This window comes from Numida meleagris, chromosome 7 (assembly GCF_002078875.1).
Source record: "Numida meleagris isolate 19003 breed g44 Domestic line chromosome 7, NumMel1.0, whole genome shotgun sequence".
Taxonomy (NCBI): domain Eukaryota; kingdom Metazoa; phylum Chordata; class Aves; order Galliformes; family Numididae; genus Numida; species Numida meleagris.
The window spans coordinates 27,231,749-27,250,138 of NC_034415.1; the positions used below are offsets into that span (position 1 = coordinate 27,231,749).

Below are 18,390 nucleotides of genomic sequence, written 5' to 3' on the forward strand. Positions count from 1 at the left end.
CTTTTTCAGGATGAATTTCATCCCTTCATCGAAGCACTTCTGCCTCACGTCCGAGCGTTTGCGTACACATGGTTCAACCTGCAAGCCCGAAAGAGAAAATACTTCAAAAAACATGAGAAACGCATGTCAAAAGAGGAAGAGAGGGCCGTGAAGGACGAACTCTTAAGTGAAAAACCCGAGGTAAAGCAGAAATGGGCGTCCAGACTTCTGGCAAAGCTTCGGAAAGATATCAGGCCTGAATTTCGGGAGGATTTTGTTCTCACAGTCACAGGAAAAAAGCCTCCGTGTTGCGTCCTTTCCAATCCAGACCAGAAGGGCAAGATGAGAAGAATTGACTGCCTTCGCCAGGCAGATAAGGTCTGGAGGTTGGACCTCGTTATGGTGATTTTATTTAAAGGTATTCCGCTCGAAAGTACTGATGGCGAGCGCCTTGTAAAGTCCCCACAGTGCTCTAACCCCGGGCTGTGCGTACAGCCCCACCATATAGGAGTTTCTGTTAAGGAACTCGATTTATATTTGGCATACTTTGTGCACGCCGCAGGTAAGTGCCTTTCCATACCACTTCTCCACCTCGCGCGCCTGCGTCCCGGCGGGTTCGGTGCGGGCGGGAGGGAGCGCGGCCCCGAATCCGCTCTTTTTCGCCGGGCTTTGGGGAGCACGGCTCTTGTTTTCAAAGGGTTAACGGCAGTTCGGTGTTTGGGGCACCTTGCTCAAGCGTTATCCAGGCTTCTTTTTTCTTTTTTTTTTTTCTTTTTTTTTTTTTTTTTTCTATTTCCTGCGATGGAGGGAACGCGGGGAGAATTTTAAGTTTTTATTTTTTTTTAAATTGTTTTACTTCTAAGATAAATTCTGTGTCTGTTATGCATGAAGAAGTTGGAGAGGGTTGGGATACCCGAGGTCAGGGCTGCCAGGCATCCCCACCTGGAGAGGTGGGAAAGGGAGAAGAGCCCCAGTTGGCAGCTGGAAGGGGCTGATAACAAATGCGAGGTTGTCATTTGGGGTAAAAAAATTGGGAAAATGGGACCAAACCATTTAAAAAAAAAAACAAACCACCTGAAACATCGCAGTCTGTACACGAAGAATATGAACAGCTCTTGAAACAAATTCTTCATTGAATCATATTGCGCGTGGGGAGGGCTGAAATGTTTTTACCTGTGATGAAATGGAAAATGTAGGGGTCTCCCACCTGCCTGGGGTTGCCTCGATGTGTGAGTGGGTAAGCAGAGGGCTGCTGGGGGAAGAGAACATGGCATCGTCTGTCTGTTGAGCCATTGTGCTGCAGAAAAACGTGAGCGAGCGCAGTGCTGGGCCGTGGTCATCCAATATGGGACGTATAGAGGATGCGTGTAGGGTGGATATAGGACATGCAGGTTGGGCTGGCTTCAAGCTGGCCTGCAAGTGGAGGGGCTGGGCAGGCGGGGAGGGCGGAGGCTGAGGGCAGTATCGTATTCATACAGACCACCTGTATAAAAATATGTAACATTAGGAAAATAGTGAACTGCAGCACTGCGAGTCGGTGTTTCCAACACCACGTTGTTTTGGAGGGGTGTATAGGAACTTCTGGCCATTCCAAATTCTCTCGTCGTGCCGTCGCAACGCAGCCCACACTGGGGCTGGCCGCCCAGCCCTCCTTGTGTCATCCCCACAGCCAGCGCCCAGCCCTGCCCCGCTCCTTGCTGCGCCGTGGTTGGACCACGCTCACCTTCTTGCCGCCCTAGGCTTAATTTGCTCTGTGCTTTGTTATGTGGCACGGAGCGGGGATTACCGGCTGTGGTGAACTGAGGGGAGAACAGGGCCAGGGCTCTGCCCCGGGCTTTTAGGCTTTTTCAGGATGCTAAATACCGGTCCCTATTGCATTTCCTAAGTGCGGAGCGGCCTCCTACAAAGGGCGAGGGTTGCCAGCAGAAAGCAGCGGCTGGGTTCAGGCTGCGGGGAGGATCACAGGGGCACAGGTCAGGGAGAAAAGGGAAAATCCAGGCGTGGGTACTGCGAGGGCCAGAGGTTCTCTTCCTGCTGCAGCAGCCAGGTGGGAGACACCATAACAGTTCAATATTGTGATTAGGGATACAGCATCTTATCAGTGTGCTGCTGGAAAACACTACCCTTGATAGCAAACTCTGATGTATTTCTGCACTCATCATCAATAGGCAGCGGCCGTGCTAATTGTTGGAGCTGCTCGCCGTAGAACGTCGGTGCGGGGCTTGGGACCTCGGTGCTGCGGATTTGCAGGGTCACTGTGCAGCGAGCAGTGGGTGCACACCGCGCCGTGGTTCTGGCTGCGGCACGCTGTGCTCGCCGTGCTGCGGGTTTGCTGCCGGGGGACAAAGCGATGCTCGGGATGTATCGCGGGGTGGGCGTCCCCCATGTCGCTTCACAGAGGTGTGCTGGAAGCATCATCTGTAGGCTACCTTTTTTTTTTTTTCCCTTTTTTCCTCTCTTTTTTTTTTTTCCCCCCTCCGAGGTATCCCAGCAGTCTTTGTTGCACCTGAACATTGGCCAAGTTGCCAGCCATTGGTTCCCGCAGACCCGCAGTAATGGCAGCTTGTGCCATGTGCGCAACAGGAATGGTACAAAAGGAAAATATTAAGGGTCCTTTGTCTGTAGCTCCATCAGGGCCGCCTCCAGCAATGTATGGACCGGGTAGCCCTGGGGAGGAAAGTGCCAGCACAGATATTAGGTAGGCCGGTCAACTTACATATAGCGGATTTGACAAGCATCTGCTAGAGTACAGAAGATTTGTAAACACTAAACAATGTTTTTACCTCCTTAAAAGTTTTGAGAAGTTGCCAGTATTGGCAGGAGGCACAGACTCTGAAACGTGCTTGGAGATATGTGCCAAAACCATTGTGACCTTTTCACCCATAGTGCTTTTTCTTCTCTCTCTCTCTCTTTTTTTTTTTTTAACTCTTCCCTTTTTTGAGGGAGCGTTCCCTTCCAAGATGCCTTATTCGAGATGACTTCAGCAGCGAGATGTCCCTTTCCTTCTAAACATGTACGATAATTACTGCTTTGAATCCACGCTTTTTCTTCAGTAGGCACTATCATCTGTAAGAGAACACATGTGCTCAGATTTAAATAGTGCTTCTCACAAAGCTACTGAAATCAATTATTCCCTTTAAGAACTGGCTAGAAAGAGAAAACAAAAATATGCAAATACACAAACGACATGTCATTTTCGTTAAAAAAAGGAAAGGAGAGGAAAGGAAGATCGGTGTTCTGTGAATTAGAGGTTGACCAAAAATGTATTGAAATTTAGAGTATTGCTCTCAGTTTGCAGTTTCTAATCTGCTTAACTAAAAGCAGGTGGCATTTTCGTACCCTAAACTTGGGTTTGATTTTAGTTTTCTCTTATTCTGCGCTTGTATCAAATGACAAGTTGGAAACCATTGTGGCAAACCGTTTTCTTTGTGGGAGTCGAACAGTAAAGCTAATTTATGGCCAGTCCTTTACCAGATGATCTGTATCAGAATCTGCAATATACTAGGCACGTGGCAAGGTCACAATTTAAGTTGTTAAGGTCACAACCTTAGCCACCAGGCATTTGACCTTTTAGATAAAGTTAACCTTTGTTCATTAGTAGGCACTCAACCGAGAACTTTCAGGAGTTTTTTACTGCTTTGGAGTTCCTTCTGCTAATGTGATCAGATCGGAGGGAAGGCTCGCAATGGAAGTAGTTAAATTTTGTGAAAGGTCCCAGCTCTGCAGGCTTTGGCAGTGGGCAGGCCCGGATGGCAGGCCGGGGAGCGACGCTGCCGTGCCCGATTCTGGCTGTTTTGGAAGGCCGGCGTGACGCGTCCCAGGCAAGCTGCGCTAGCCAGAGAGCTCAGGGGGAGAAAAGCGTTCAATCTTTCGGAAGGACGTTAAAAAATCTGGAATTTAAGGAAAAGATGGGGATGGCTTTTTAGTTAAATGAGCTATTTTTTCCGCTTCTCTTAACGTTTAAAGTAAGAGCCAGAGAAGATGCAAAAAGTCAGCCGTATTTCTGCGACGGTGAGAATTTACTGAGGGTCTAAATGCAGCCTGTGGCCATTGCCTGGGCAGCAGTGCGTGGCACACGACCTTGAACTTTAGGCGGACCCGCTGGCAGTTCCCACTGGCAGATTTAAAACATTTCAACTTGGAGCACGGCAGAGAGGCCGCAGTCGGAATAAGGCAGAGACGGAAGAATAAAGCGAGCGGCCGCAGATAGCCGAAATGCTGCGGAGGTATCACTTAGCTCCGAGTCCGAAAGGTGCACCCCGCTTTGCGCCGTGATCTTTTAGTACAATTGTCATTGATTGTTGCTGCATTAATCCCGCTAATAGCCGCGGCCGGCCGGCGGTGCGAGAGGTGCTCTGACAATGCCGTGCATCACGGGAAGAGCTGCCGCAGCATCTCCAGCTCCCGCGAGCTGCTCTGCAAAAGTCTGGCGTTCGGCTGTGCAAAGTATTGCTGGCTCCTATAGGACGCACACCATATTGTTGACTTAATTATGCCGTAGCGAAGGCTCGTTTTTAATTATTTAGACGACTTCCTCGCTTTGCTGTGATACCACGTTTATTATTTAATTTAAAATCAAAAGGGCCGCGCTACTGTTAGTATTTGATGCATTTTACTTTTGTTTTGGCTACGTTATTGTCATTCCTCCGTACAGTAATCCAGATCGCCGTGATATGCAGATTGGCCAGATGGTCATGTTAACAGATTGAGAACCCACTTCCCACTGCTAAAGAGCAGGTGTAAGATCAGTGGGTTTTTTTTTTCCCTTTCCTCCCAAGTTTCAACCAAAATGCTCTTTAGACAGCTCATAATGGTAGTTAAAAAGAGGCACATTTCAAATGGTGTTTGTTCTGTGAAGATAATATGTAATAGACATGTCGTTTTTACGTGCATCTGAAGACTTTTAAAGCATCCGTGACATTTCCTCCGCATATAAGGCTTTTGAAAACCTAATTCCAATACACGGCTGTTCCAGCGTGCATCAAAACCAGTCTTTAAAGTTTTGTTTGTGATGTTAATAGTCCCTACGCATTTCTGCAGAGCACACGGCTTATCGCGTTGACCCTTACCAAAACCGCTCAGCCAGCTTTGCAGGCAGTGCCGCGGTGTGCTGGGCTCCCCGTGCACGTCTGGGGGAACTGGAATTTGGTGAGATTTGGGGACTCACTGCGTGTTTTTTTATTTCCATCAATTTCGGCCATTCAGAGACGTGCGTACGTTCAAAGAAAAAGAGTGAAATGAAGTCCTCCCGTAGTATTTCTGCCCTCAAGGAAAAACAGGAGGAGGCAGGTTTTGCATTACTTTTGGCTGGTGAAAGGTCCCTGCATGGCGGCAGTGCTGGAAGCCTGCGTCTGTGCCCCACTTGGAAGTGGCTGTGGACGTAGCCCCGGCTCCCGACCAGCAGCCGCACAGCAATCCCACGCCCTGCGTGGCGCAGAAAGATATCTCCATCTATCGGCACTTTCTGTTTCGGGGCGCGGGGCGGGCAGCTCCGCGGGGCGGGAGGTGACAGGAGCAGGATTTAGGTCGGGACAACTGTGCTCTCCCCGCGCCGCTGTAACCGAGCCGGTGAGTATCTGCGATAATGCAGACTCTAAGTGGTGCGGCACTCGGGACGGCCTGCTCCGTCCCAAAGCCCTGGCAGGAGTTCAGTCATGTGGTTTAGCTTTCCCCTTTCTCCAACAACAACAACAGCAACAACAAATAAACACTGGGCGAAGGCGTGTGCGATCTGCTCAGGATGTTTTCCAGGTGATGGGGCAGGCTGCCGTTTCCGTGCCTTCCTGCCCGGAGGTGCGGGGCCGGGAGCCGGCCTTGGCTGGAGAGCAGCGAGCTTTGTGCGCTGGTGAGAGCGTTACCCAACGCTGCTGGCTTGTCTGCAAGCGACTGCACTTTTATATTTCCCTTCTTTTCCACCCAATGATGAATAGCATTAATTTAGATCTATTTAAGGCGAGTGTGGGAGAAACCACAATCTTTGTTGTGGTCACTGCTGTACACAGCGGGGCTGAATGTTTCTCTTGGTTGAGGCCTCAAAGCTGAATCTGGAGAACCCAAAACATCATGTCAGCTTTTCAAACCCTTGAAAGAGACAGTGGAATCCTAATTGTTCATAAAACCCACTATTTATTATTATCATTCTGTATTTTCAGTCTTTCCCTCCATTCAGACGTAAAGGAAAGGGCATCCCTTGCCTTGCTCCCCTCCCCTCGGTGCTTCCCCTTGGCGTCCCAGCCCCGGCAGCACCCCCAGCACAGCCCCCAGCCCCAGCCCCGCTCTGAGGGCCGTGCACCCGCAGCGTTGCCCCGGGGGTCTCGGGGACCGTCCCCGCTGGGGCTGCTGCCCCCAGGCCCTCCTCGCCCGGTGCTGCCCCCGCATTGCTCAGCCCGGCGCAGGCAGAAGCTTGAGCCGCAGATTGAATTACAGGCTGTAAATTCAGGGCAAATTATTTTAGCTTCCTAACAGCAGCCGACCCTGCACGTTTCCTCGCGGTGGTGAGGACTCTGGGTGGAGAAGAGCTGTTGGTAGGGCTGTGTCAGTTCCTTTTTTTTCCATCCATGTGGCATTCTTCATTCGTTATGTCTGTGGTTATTGTAGTAGTCACCAAAAAGACAGCTCCGTACCCACAATGAACAGGGAATCTTTGTCCGAGCCACTTCTTTTTGTGGAGGAGCGTTCTGTGCCCAATTCTGACGGCCTGGTGGGTCCCTCATGGCAGCGTGGTCCCACTGGAAAAGATATTTACACGTTCTGGCTAAGCGTTTCTGTGCTCCATGCTGGTGCCCAGGGGTGGGCTGGCTGGGTGAGCTCAGCCCCGCTGGAGGCCTGGCAGGAGGACCTGGCCACCGTGAGGTGGGCCCATGCCCACAGGGTGCGCGGGGCCCTCCATTTTGTGTGCCAGCCTCGGGCATGCGAGTGCAAAATGGAGAACGGAGCGGCTCGCTGTGTTTCTGTCGGTCTGGCTTTGCCCGCAGGATGGGGAAGGTTGGCTGGGGCTGGCCTGCTCACCGAGGAGCTTATGGAAGCCTTCCATTTTGAGGAAAAAATTGCCAACGATTGGCTCTTTTTATTGCTGGGTCCGTCCTGCGCGCTCGTGCCTCTGGAAGGCAGCAGGCGGGCTGCTCGCTCGCTCCCTCGCTTTTGGGAAAAGCGCCCGTAGCCAAGCGTGGAGGCTGATGCTGCCCTGATGGCACGCAGGCCCTGCGGCGAGGCCGGGGGGTCCCGAGGGTGTCTGTCCGTGGGTTCCTCCTGGGTGCCGTGCTCCTCCAGGCCCCACGTGTCCAGCTCAGCGTTCCTGTGTCCCCACGGGCTTCAGAGCACATCCGTCCCGTCGGATGAGCGAGATAAAATCGAGACGGATTTAATGACATGCTATTCTGAAAGTTTCCTGGACTTCATTGTTCGTAGCTTGGACCCGGATCGGGTTATTTACACATGAGGTTTAAAAAGCTGCAAACAACTGTGTGATTTTGGGGCTGAAAGCAATTAGCATATGTGGGCAGGAGGATACGCTGCATGTCTGCGTTCCTTTAAAATATAAATCACAGTTATTTAATTACGTTTTGAGAGGGCAGATTTAGGATATACTGCAAAATGCATTACCTATTATACCAACATGATAATCTTATTAACCTTGCTTTCTACTTTTTAATTTTATTGTGCACCCTGCATAACTCTTATGATATCAAAAATAATTACTTGGAGAATACATGATGTCAGAGGTCCGATGTGACATTTATCTTCGCAAGTGAGGAGACGGCTATCTTGTGTGTTGCATAACAGCATGGCAGGCATCAGACAGGGCCGTACCGGGGAGAGGAAGTGAGGATGAGTATTCTCAGATGTTAGTTAGCGTGTATGCATGCATTTGTAGGTTTGTGTTATAGCTGAGGGCCAGCTCGACCAAACTTGCTGAAATTTAGCATCATCGGGCCTCCCCATGCTCCATGCAGTGTAAAACCTGAATGTCGTACTTGCATTTGCTACACAACGCTTTTAGGAGAGCCAGTATTTCAGGGCAGCTCCACGCATTCAGCCCTGATCCACCCAGTTGGATTCGCTGCTAAAATCTGCGCCTTCCATCACGTTCCTGCCAAGGGCAGTGCCCACCTCTCTCTTTCTCTGTCCTTCTCTCCTAGTGTGTGATATGTGTTGATATTTTCCCCTTATTTCATGAGGGAATGGGTGAGGGTGATGGGTAAGGGGAAACAAATGCCATAATAATATCCCTTTTCAGAAGAATATAGTTTAATTTTGTGTGTGCGTGCAGCAGCTGCCATTGGCAAGCTGTCGTCTTTGTTGCCATGGGCTTTTTTTTGCATGCGTGCCAGAACATGATTGGATGTTTCAGCATGTTCATGTTTTGGGGTGAGATATATCTGTAGTGAATCACAGAACTGTCACTGGACTGGGGGGGTTTCCAAGGCAGGGTCATTCAGCCAGGTGAGCTGACGTTGCCTGGTTCCTATCTGCTCGGGTCAGTGGTACAAAACTTTCTGATTTTTCAATGATGTAAAAAGGTCACTCAAAACTATCCCCATGTGAAGGGTTCATGCACAGGAGGACGTGTCATGGAGGTGTCCTCCAGCATGGCACCCAACAGGCATGCTGGGAAGGCCAGCAGTGTCACCTGGGGGACCAGTGGTGGCTTTGTCCTGCCCGCCTCACCTGCTTAGTGCTGGCAACCCATTCTGGCTGACGCTGTGGGACGTTGCGTGCCTGGCCGGTGGCACTGGTGGCTTTGTGCTCCCAAAGACTCCACCCAGCAATGCACAGTCCTGCTGCAGGCTCAGGGACGGGGCTCGCTGTGCGTTCGGGGTGCACCGTGCCTTTCCATGGGACATAAAACCAATGCCACATTATCTGCAAGAGCTGCGGGTTGCAGCAAATCCTCCTGACCCTGCCACCGCGGCACTGTGCCGTGACCGCAGAGGTGCAGCTATTTTTCCTGCTCTTTGGTTTCATCCATTTGTCATATTAATAACATGACTCATAGCATTAGTAGCTAAACAAGACTGAAACCCTCTCTGCACCATCCTCTGTGGTGCGCGTATCCCTTCTGGTCCCAGCCCTCATCACTAAGCTACTTGGGAATGATGCCCGCAGTCATCATCCCTAGGTGCAAAACGCATTTGTAAGCTCAGGAGAAATATCTCCTCGGCGGGCATCTCGGTACAGCCCCCAGGCCGGGAGCAGTCCTACCCCCAGCCCTGGGCAGCGGGGAAGTTTGCAGGGTGCATGCAGGCAGTGTGCAGCCCGCTGGATGGAGGCTGCAGGACGGAGAGCTGAGCGCGGAGTGGGGTGTTGAGACAGCTTTATTCATGTTGTGTTTTTCTGCGCCTACGGATTTAGCCTTGTGTGTGAGGTACAGATAATGAGCTGCATGAGCTTTGCAATAAACAGCGCGTCTGGTTAAATTACCGTTGGAATATTTGGGTGTTTAAAGGCAGTACATGTGTTACAAAATACCTTGTAATGCACCGAGCGAGCAAAGTGAACCCCTGTAAAGGTATCAAAGACGAGTTAGGTAGTTGCTACATTTATTGTCAAGATAAACGCTAACTGGAGATTTTAATACAGAAATACATTGTCAATCAGATTTCATCCTAAGGATATTCACTGAAATTCTTGTCTGATTGTTTTACCCAGTACGGCTTTAATTTGATATGGAAGGAAACAGCCAAATCCCTGAGTGATGCTAGAAACTTAGGGTAAAATTTAAATTTAATTCAGTTCCTTTTTTTTTTTTTTTCTTTTTAAGGAGACGTAGTTTCAAGTAAATTAGAAGAATGAATTCTTTGTAGCAGGATGCTTTTCTAAAGCACGACTATTGTAGTGATCCCTTTTAGGCACAGATAGCCACTGCAATGCTCGCATTGTGTAGTGACAAGGACTTTTCCTGACGCGATGAGGACTTCATTAAAAATAGCTAGCGGACCTATTTACATTTGTTTCTGTGTTCAAAAGTAAAAAGTAGTTGTTGCAGAGCTAGGAAGTAAATCCCAAACTGTTTTATTTTAAAGCTGCACAAATGCCTTGTGTTGTTGGGTGGACTGGCCCGGCCAGCAGCCGGAGCCTTGTGAGCATGGGCTGGGTCTTGTGCAGCAGCTGGGGGGCACACGGGGCAGTCGGGCAAGAGGTGGGGTTTTGTGGTCAGCGTGGGTGGACATCAGCTTCAGCTCTGGTCCGGCTAACTCCTAGGAAGATGCAGTTACAAACACCCGCTGGGAAGCTCGGTGCTGTGCGGGGATGGACACACGCATTTCAGAAGTGCATCCCTGAGTTGTCTGCTCTTTCCAGTACGGGTACATGAGTGGGATGGAGAGGCAAAATAATATGCCCGAAGCCCGCTTTAAACGTGGGCACATGTTTCTTTTTCTGGTCAAAAACTAGAGCTTACAATCATGGAAGGGATTGTGAGAGCAGACCAGTTGTCTTTCATCTGCACGGCCTTTAGTAATAAACTCTTATACAAAAAAGTGAGGTTTTGTGTCCAGGGCATGAAGCCGCAGGAGGAGGACGGCACGAGCTGGGTCCGTGTCCCACCTCGGCTCCCTCTGCTCATACCAGTGAGGAGCTCCTCATGGGCTCGTCGCCCTTGCTGAGACCTCTCTGCATGCAGGGCTGGGACTCAAGGACACTGTGCTGTGTGTGGCTGCACGCTGTGGGGCAGGATCCCCATGGCAAGAGTAGCAGCGGGGAGTTTCCCGGGTGAGGCTGGGTGCAGGCAGGGTGCTCCGTGCCCTCCCAGTGTGGCTGGGGAGCTGCCAGAGTCCTGGGGCAGAGCGAAAAGAGTGGGAGCTGAAAAAGAAAACGGGATGGGTTTGTGTATGCGGTTCTGCAGCACCGGGCAGCAGAGCCTTTGAGTTGATAAGTCTGCTTTGAGAGCCTTGAGAAACTTTCTCTGGTCGCACAAGCAGTGTTTAACATTAATACTCTTTCCTCACTAAAAGGGATGATGATTTCTCGGCCGCCGTGCTCGTGTTTCTGCACGGGCTCTGTTTGCCTTAGCAACTTTTGTAGGGAACTTCTCAGCTCCGCGATGGATGCACGGAGCCGCCGGCGCGGTTCTAGGACGGGTCAACGGGCACGAAGGCTTTTACCATCGTAATTGCCTTCCTCTGCTGATTGCTGGGATGACCTGTTTGTTTGGATTATATCTCTTTTTCGTATTTTTTTTTTTTTTTTAAAGAAAACAAAGGAAGTACAGTGCTGAGCACAGAACAGTTATTAAAAACAGTTGGGAAGCATATAAAAGGTACTGTTTGTGTGAGAAACGGGACAGCTGTGGTGGTCTATTGGGAAAGTGTGTACAGATGGTGGTAGGGAGGGGAATGATGACTACATGGCTGATAAATGAAATACAAAAAAAGCATTAAATTGGTGATCTTTTTAAAGAGTACATTTTTGGTTAGCATGTTTGGTGCATCATTAGGGCTCTTTGTCTGCCTCTTATTTAGCCAGGAAGTGCGAACATCTTCACGCATTTGCGGCTCTCGTTTTGTTTACAAATAAGGAGTCTGTTTAATAAATTACATACCATGGAATTATTAAAGAAGATAATGAAGCGCAGGGTTTTCATGACATTGGGCAAGAGGTGGGATCGTCCCGAAGACCTCACAGTGCCACAAACACGGTTGGGCGTGAATTAGTTACGGTCGCACGTGGGATTTCCTGGAGCCTACCCGGAGTTCTTTGTTTCGCGAGAAGTGGAAGCAGCGGCGTGCACAAGGCCTCGGCGCTCCCAACCTTGCACCAAAGCTAAGCAGCGCACGCTTTGCCTTCATTTTACAATGCTGGTCAGCCCTAAGGGCGACGGCAATGCAAGGATTGGGGTTTTTAGGTGAATCAGTAAACCAAGTGATGTCCCTGTCCCTGCAGCGGGGTCCCAGGGAGGTGCTGGCCATGGGCACGGCTAGGCGGGCTCCCAGCTCCCGCTCTCCCTCTTTGGGAACAGACTTGAAATTTCACTTCACCTCTTGCTGCTGATGCAGCACATTGACAAATTCCAAGCAGTGGGGTCTGGAGGGTGGCAGAGAGGTGGCAGTGGGCAGAGCACCAGGGGCTGCAAAACAGGGGCTCAGGAAATCCCCATAAGAGAAACATACCCAGAGAGTGTTTTTCTGAAGCCCGATTGGCTGCAGGTTCATTTATGCTCTGAATTTTGTTGATTTAAAAACCATCCACAAGTTTAATACCACTACTTTGGGGATTGTTTGCTCTTCTGACATGCTATCGCGGACACGTCTTGTTGCCTGGCTTGATGAATGACATGTTTCAGCGTGGCTTTTTTGGGGCCAAGTAAATTTTCTTTTGCATTTTCTCAAAACGTAGGAAGAAAAAAAAAAAAAGATTTAAAAAGGTTTAATGTGAAGAAAATGTATGACAACTTGATAGATTGCTTGGGACTTCAGTGCGGTAATTGTACGAAGTAGGTTGGGATTTTTTTTTTTTTTTACAGATGCAACGTATTAAGAAGAACAATAGACAAAGAGATGTAGAGCATAGGGCTGAAGAGACCATCTTGGCCAACCTCTGCAAATTTGTTCCGTATTGTGATTATTTAATAGCACAAAAATATGTTTATTGTATGTTATTGTAGTAACCCTGCACATTTTCGTAGTTGATCAGATGTTGAGTTATTTATGTTCTTTTCATGCACCTTGTCCGTAAACATACCTCTTTAAAACAGAACAGACCATTTCATGGGGAAGGGCCGATTCAGCAATACCTGGGCAAGTGCCTTGAGCCGATTCCTTCTAATAAGTGTTTTGTTTCTTGCCAGTATGAGCTCGTCCCCTTCTATAGCTTCCCTAGGTGCAGAAGTCCAGGCGGTCTCACGGGGCTGTGCCAGTGGGTCGCACAGAGGCAGGAGAAGCGAGTCGCTGCCATCAGTGCCACGTCCTGATGGTCCCGGCCCAGAGCTGGCCTTGCAAACGGCCGCCCACAGAGCAGCCTCCTTGGCCACAGATGAGGACTTTCCGCATTTTTTCTGCTGTAGGTGACTGGGTCCTGCCCAGCAGAGGACAGCCAGTCTCCCTTCGAGCTGCCCCGTGCCCTTTGTTGGCCCCAGTAGTGCTGTGCCCACAAGCAGCTGACAGGAAGGCAACGATTAAAAGTAGAAAGCTGTTAAGCAGTCAGGTTTTTATTATGCTTTAGTGTTTTGTTTAAGTCTGTTCTTAATTGGTTGATTAATGTAAGCAAAGTCCTTCTCTCCCCCACCATCTCTACAGATGGCAAATGGTAGGTCCCAACTGTCATTGTGCGCAAGAAAGGTTATGGTTCAAAGTCAGAGATACAGAGATACCACCATAATCAATCATAGGAACTTGTCTGGCTGTGCCCGGCCAGGCAAAAGTTAGGCCTGGTACTGATTTTCCCTCCAAACCCATTGGGGGGAATTTCTGTTCCTTGAAATGGGTTTCGGGGAGACCCGTTACCGCGGGCGTCCCGCTGCCATGTCCATTGGGTCAATGCACACAGCTCAGCACGGTGCTGGCTGCCCTTCCCCATGGCGTCCTCCCTGCTGGCGGGGCCCGGGGCAGCGGGAGCTCCTCGGTGCTGCTCTGTGGGCTCAGAACATTAGCCCAGAAGGAATCAAAGCCCAATGTCTGCTTGAACGAAATACCTTCAAATACGTCTCTTTTAAACTTTTTTTTTTTTTTTTTAATCTAAGAGGATGATTTATTAAGGCTAACTTCCTTCTCAGGATGAAGCTTAGAATTATGTTTCTGGTATTGATCCATAAAGAGGATTTGCATTTTATTCATACTATAAAAGTGCTTTTAATGGAGACATCGCGGTAATTGAATTTATACTGTGTGTAACTATCGAAGTATCTTTTTAATTATTTTATGTTATGTAATACAATAACTAAATTTAAAGCCTGTGAAAGGGGATGGCTGTACTCTGTCCTTAAGAGTAACATATATAGCTTTTAATATTCCAGCAGTGGAATGCAGTTAAGGACATTCTTTATTTGGAAAAAAAAAAAAAAAAAAAAAAGAGGGGGCAGCGAGAGAGGAGAAAGATTTCATTACATTCAGCACAGTATGAGACTAAGTCAAAGTAGTTTTGCTAATTAAATTCAATTGCCATCCATTAGACCAATGGAATGAGATGAATCTACCATATAGCTGACACAGCACAGGTATGCAATTTGGCTAAATGGCCATTTCTGAGCCGCAGTACGCGCTTCTCCGCTCGCTCATTTTTCGAGCCTCCCAATTTCTGCGCGGAACGACGCGGAGCAATGCCCGGCGCCTCGCGGGGAGCGCGGCTGGGTGCGGGCACCCAGGGGCTGAGCAGGAGCTGCTCATCGCTTCGGAAATGTGTCGCTTCGAAGGCCTGCAGCCAGGGGGGATTTTTTTTCCCCGTGTTCAATTGCGGAGATTTCCCTTCTCTGCCCGTCCAGCCGCATTTGTGAGGCTGCCGGCGAAGGGCTCCTTGTGTTTCACGTAGGAACCCACAGGAGCAGTCCTCTGTCAGCCTGAGAGTAACCAAAAGGACTTGAAATGCAGTTAGCGGGGTAAGTTTGCCCGTGCTTTGGCATAATGTAATGCTTTGGGAGATTTTGTATGTCAGGCTGAGACGACTCCTACCCCGGTGAAATGACAAGAATACCACTCAAGCATTGGCCGAGACAAAACTTTGACAGCCAGCAACCCTGTAATGCTGCTGAGTGCACAGATTTACACTTCCTGCCAAGATTAAAACGGGCTAAACCCAAAAAGGGTATTAGGGATTGTCACTTTAAGAAGAAATAACACATTAGTGCATTGCGCTGGTGCGAGAGCTGCGATGATCCTTGGAACGCTTCTGCTTCCTGGGATCTTGCAAGCTCGTGTGCCGTGGTCAGCGCGGTCGGGAGCGCGGTGGACTTGCAGTACAGGAAAATAAGCAGTGGACCCAGAGGCACACCTGCAGGGTGGAACATCTTGCACCTCCCCTTCTTCAGTGCTGGAGGTCCAGGTCCGGTTCTGCCTCTCGTTGGACCAAACCTCGGCACAGTTTGGGGGCTTTGGTGCGAACAAAGAGTGCGGGCTCTGCCCCCGAAGCTCCCTTTCTGATTGTGATCGTTGTGAAGTGTTATCTTCCTATAGTCAGTGAAAGGGAAAATAGATAAGCCGGGCTGAAAAAAGGCCCACCGGAAAGTGTTCCTGTGAGCCACTCTCCGGCATCCTGAAATTTTCTTCCGAGCACAACGGGTTATGCTTTTATGATAAATCTTTAGGGCCCGGGGTATTTGCTCAATAGAATCCAGACGAATAAATGTGAAGAAAAGATCCTGCTTTAAAAGAAGGAAACAATTAAACCTCCTACTTTGTTATTTACAGTAACTACCTTTTTTTTAACAATTGTAGAAGTTCAAATGAAAGTAGCAGTGTGAAGAGGGAAATGTGGGAACTTTCATTTGTCGAGACTTTGCATTTCTTCTGCTTTACAGCCATCAGAAAAGAGATTGTTGTGCATTCTATTAAATACTGCCAGTATGATTAATTTAAAGGGTTACATTTTATTGAACCCTGGTGTAGATGTTCTTTGTCAACTCACATTCACTGCTAGTTAGAGTGTGTGTCGCATTTATCAAAACTTTCTGGAGCCCCTCTCACCTCATTAGCATGTGAATCTCTATTGAGCAGTTAATGTCCGTTACAGCGAGAGTGCTCAATTCTTGTTTTCAATAAGCCAGTTGTAAAATGTCAGACTGTCACTTACAATATAAAAAAGCAAAAATGATGGTATTTGTAAAAATGTTATCACCTCATAAAAACAAATTGTAAAGACATGAAAGTGATCTCGGTATGCTTTGCTTTCAGAAGTGAGTTAGTACAGCTGCTTTAAATACCAGTTGTCTGGATTCCCACACTTTCCTACCAATGGAGAGGTTTACACAAGCATAATTTAAGTTACAATTACCCTAATTAACATCTCATTTGCATAAATTGTTGAAGTCAAAACAACAAAGAATTGCTTAAGAAGCTTAACCCTATTTGTCCAAAATAAAGAGATGAGTTTTCACTTTGCAATCAAAATTGGCAGGTTCATTATGCCTGAGCTCAGATACAAACTGAAGTTATACTATTAATTAATACTTCGCATTTTTATGATCGGGCTGCCTGCTCCTCTCTCTGCAAGGTTTCCAAACATCCTCTTCCTGGTACCGGGGCTGTCAGGTGGGGAGTCTCCAGTGCTCGTGCCATCAGTGCAACCCGGCTCCTGCCCCACTGCCGGCTCAGGGGGCCGGGCCTGAGGAGTCGCACCCGACAGCTCGGGACAGAGGGCTGGGATCGTGATGGGAAGGGGATGGCGGTGACAATGGCACTGAGAGGCAGGGAGAGCCTCGGCCCTCCCTTGGCAGAGCTTAGGCTTTCAAACTTTTGAAGGCCGCTGCGCGTTTTGGCTCTTATCTTGGTACACAGAAATGCGGAAAGAGATAACTGTAAAATAAAGTTTCGATGTGTTTTTTTAGTAAGAAAACAAGTCAACTTAATGGGGCGTTGTGTATGGAACTCTCAGTGCTTGTTGCAAAGTCCCGGTCCTGCGCTCTGAGCCGTCCCGCCTGAACGTCTGACTTCTGGTAGCTGCGTGCCACGGGCAAAGCGGATTGTTTGGGCTTAATCCAAAGCTGCTGAAGACAAAGGGAGTTTTTCCCACAGACACTTACTGCCCTGGGTAGATTAAAACTGTTCCCCTGGCAAGTCCTGCTGCTTTGATAAACCCTGTAACTGTTAGCTGCAAAAAAGCACCATTTAGCTCCCTCTTGCCACGGCTCACCTTTATGAAAGAGCTCCCTTTGCCTCTGCACGTAGCAGGGACAGCTCTGAGTGATGCTGAGGGAGCGATCCGAGCGGCTCAGGGTTTTTCAGTGCTCGGGGTTTTTCGGTGCTCGGGGATTTTAGCGGGGCTGAGGAAGCCGGAGCACAGCGCGTTCGTTAGCCGGTGGGATGGGGTGTGCGAGTGGCACGGCGTTTTGATCAGCTGTCAGGTGCCCGTCTGCCGGTGCTAATGAAAGCGTTCCCGGATGCCGGGGCCGTATTTTCCTTTCCTGTATTATCTCGTTGCAGCTTCATTAGCTAAGTCAGGGCGAGCGTACATCAGCCCAACAAAACTCTCTGCATCCCTGTGATGTAGTGGCCCCTTCAGTCAGTGCCCCGGGATGGAGGTGACCCACCAGAGCCAATGTGTGGGCAACGACCGATGGGAGCGCGCCGAGCGGAGCTGGGTGCTCACTGCGCTTGGGTTTTACTCGAGGTTGAGCCCGCACCGAGAAGCTTTGCAAAGCAAAGATCACAGGGAACTTATAATCATAAAACAGCTGAACCAAAGATGAATCTCGCCTACCGATTTTGCATATTCTTTTTTAAAGATTGCATTATAATTGAGCGGTTGACTTTCGCGTTGCACTCTTTTTTATGAGCCAGTGATTACACAGTATATGGCGCTTACGCTCTGAACATGAATGAATCTGCCAGTTCTACTACAGTACTCTTTATAAAATAACAAGGCTTACCAGGTGGCAAGAATTGCATAATTGAATTGGACTGAATCCTGGTTTTCCCAACCCAGAGCGGTTACACTTAGAAGTAAATTACAATTAAAAGAGACAGAATGTTTCCATTGTATTAAGAATCCTTAATAGCAAACTTTTCATCCATAAGGCTCTGTTCTCTTCCTGAAGCGTGAGAGAAATTGCTGTATGTGTCTAACTACCATTAACACTAATGGGAGCAACATACATAAATCCCTGCACGGCGATGGCAGAGCAGGCCCCAGATGCCTTTAAAGAGGAAAGTGCTTGTAGGGGATGAATAGAGGCACATGAGCCCGTCGGTCCCTGTGACAGCTGCTCTGGAAATGTGTGAGGTCTGAATTTGAGGTGTGGGTTTTTGGTGAGTCTTCTTCAGTTTCATTGCAAGCATTGCCTTGAGACCAGCCCTCTGCTGCTTCAAAGGGCCCTGCCCTCGGGGCACGGCAAGCAGCAGATCCCTCAAGTGGAGAGAAAGATGCTAGGGACAGATTTGGATCCCGCTAAAACCACGATTCATTTTAGACCTCTAGAAAGTTGAGGGAAAAAAAAAAAAAAAACACGGCGCCGTTTGCCAAGAGTACCCAAGCTCCTCAAGTTTTGCTCACCACTTCCTACCCTTTAGAGCTGGGGATATTGAGAACATCTGTCTCCAGATGTGACGAGAAGAGGAGAGTGCTCCTCCTTCCCAGAGGACCTTGGGGTTTCCCTGCTTCCTTGTTTCTTATTCATGCTCCTACGAAGCCTGTCAAGCAATCCTGGGCAACACGGAGAGCGATTCTTCCTTCAGCCATCCGCAGCAGCCAGGGTCCAGTCCTCCCAGCCCAGCCCTGCCCTGCCCCAGCCATTTGGGCCTGGGCGTCCTTCTGCCATGCGCATACACC

General features: G+C 49.0%; 1 protein-coding gene across 1 annotated transcript in view; it reads left to right on the forward strand.

Annotated features, from left to right (window-relative positions):
• The window catches only part of NFIA (nuclear factor I A), a gene marked incomplete at its 5' end in the record, with an annotated part of 233,391 nt that continues 215,001 nt past the window's right edge, over window positions 1-18,390 (forward strand). Inside the window, one exon of the mRNA XM_021405038.1 lies at window positions 1-541. Within this exon, the coding sequence (XP_021260713.1) occupies window positions 1-541 (541 nt within the window). The remainder of the gene's footprint in view (window positions 542-18,390) is intronic.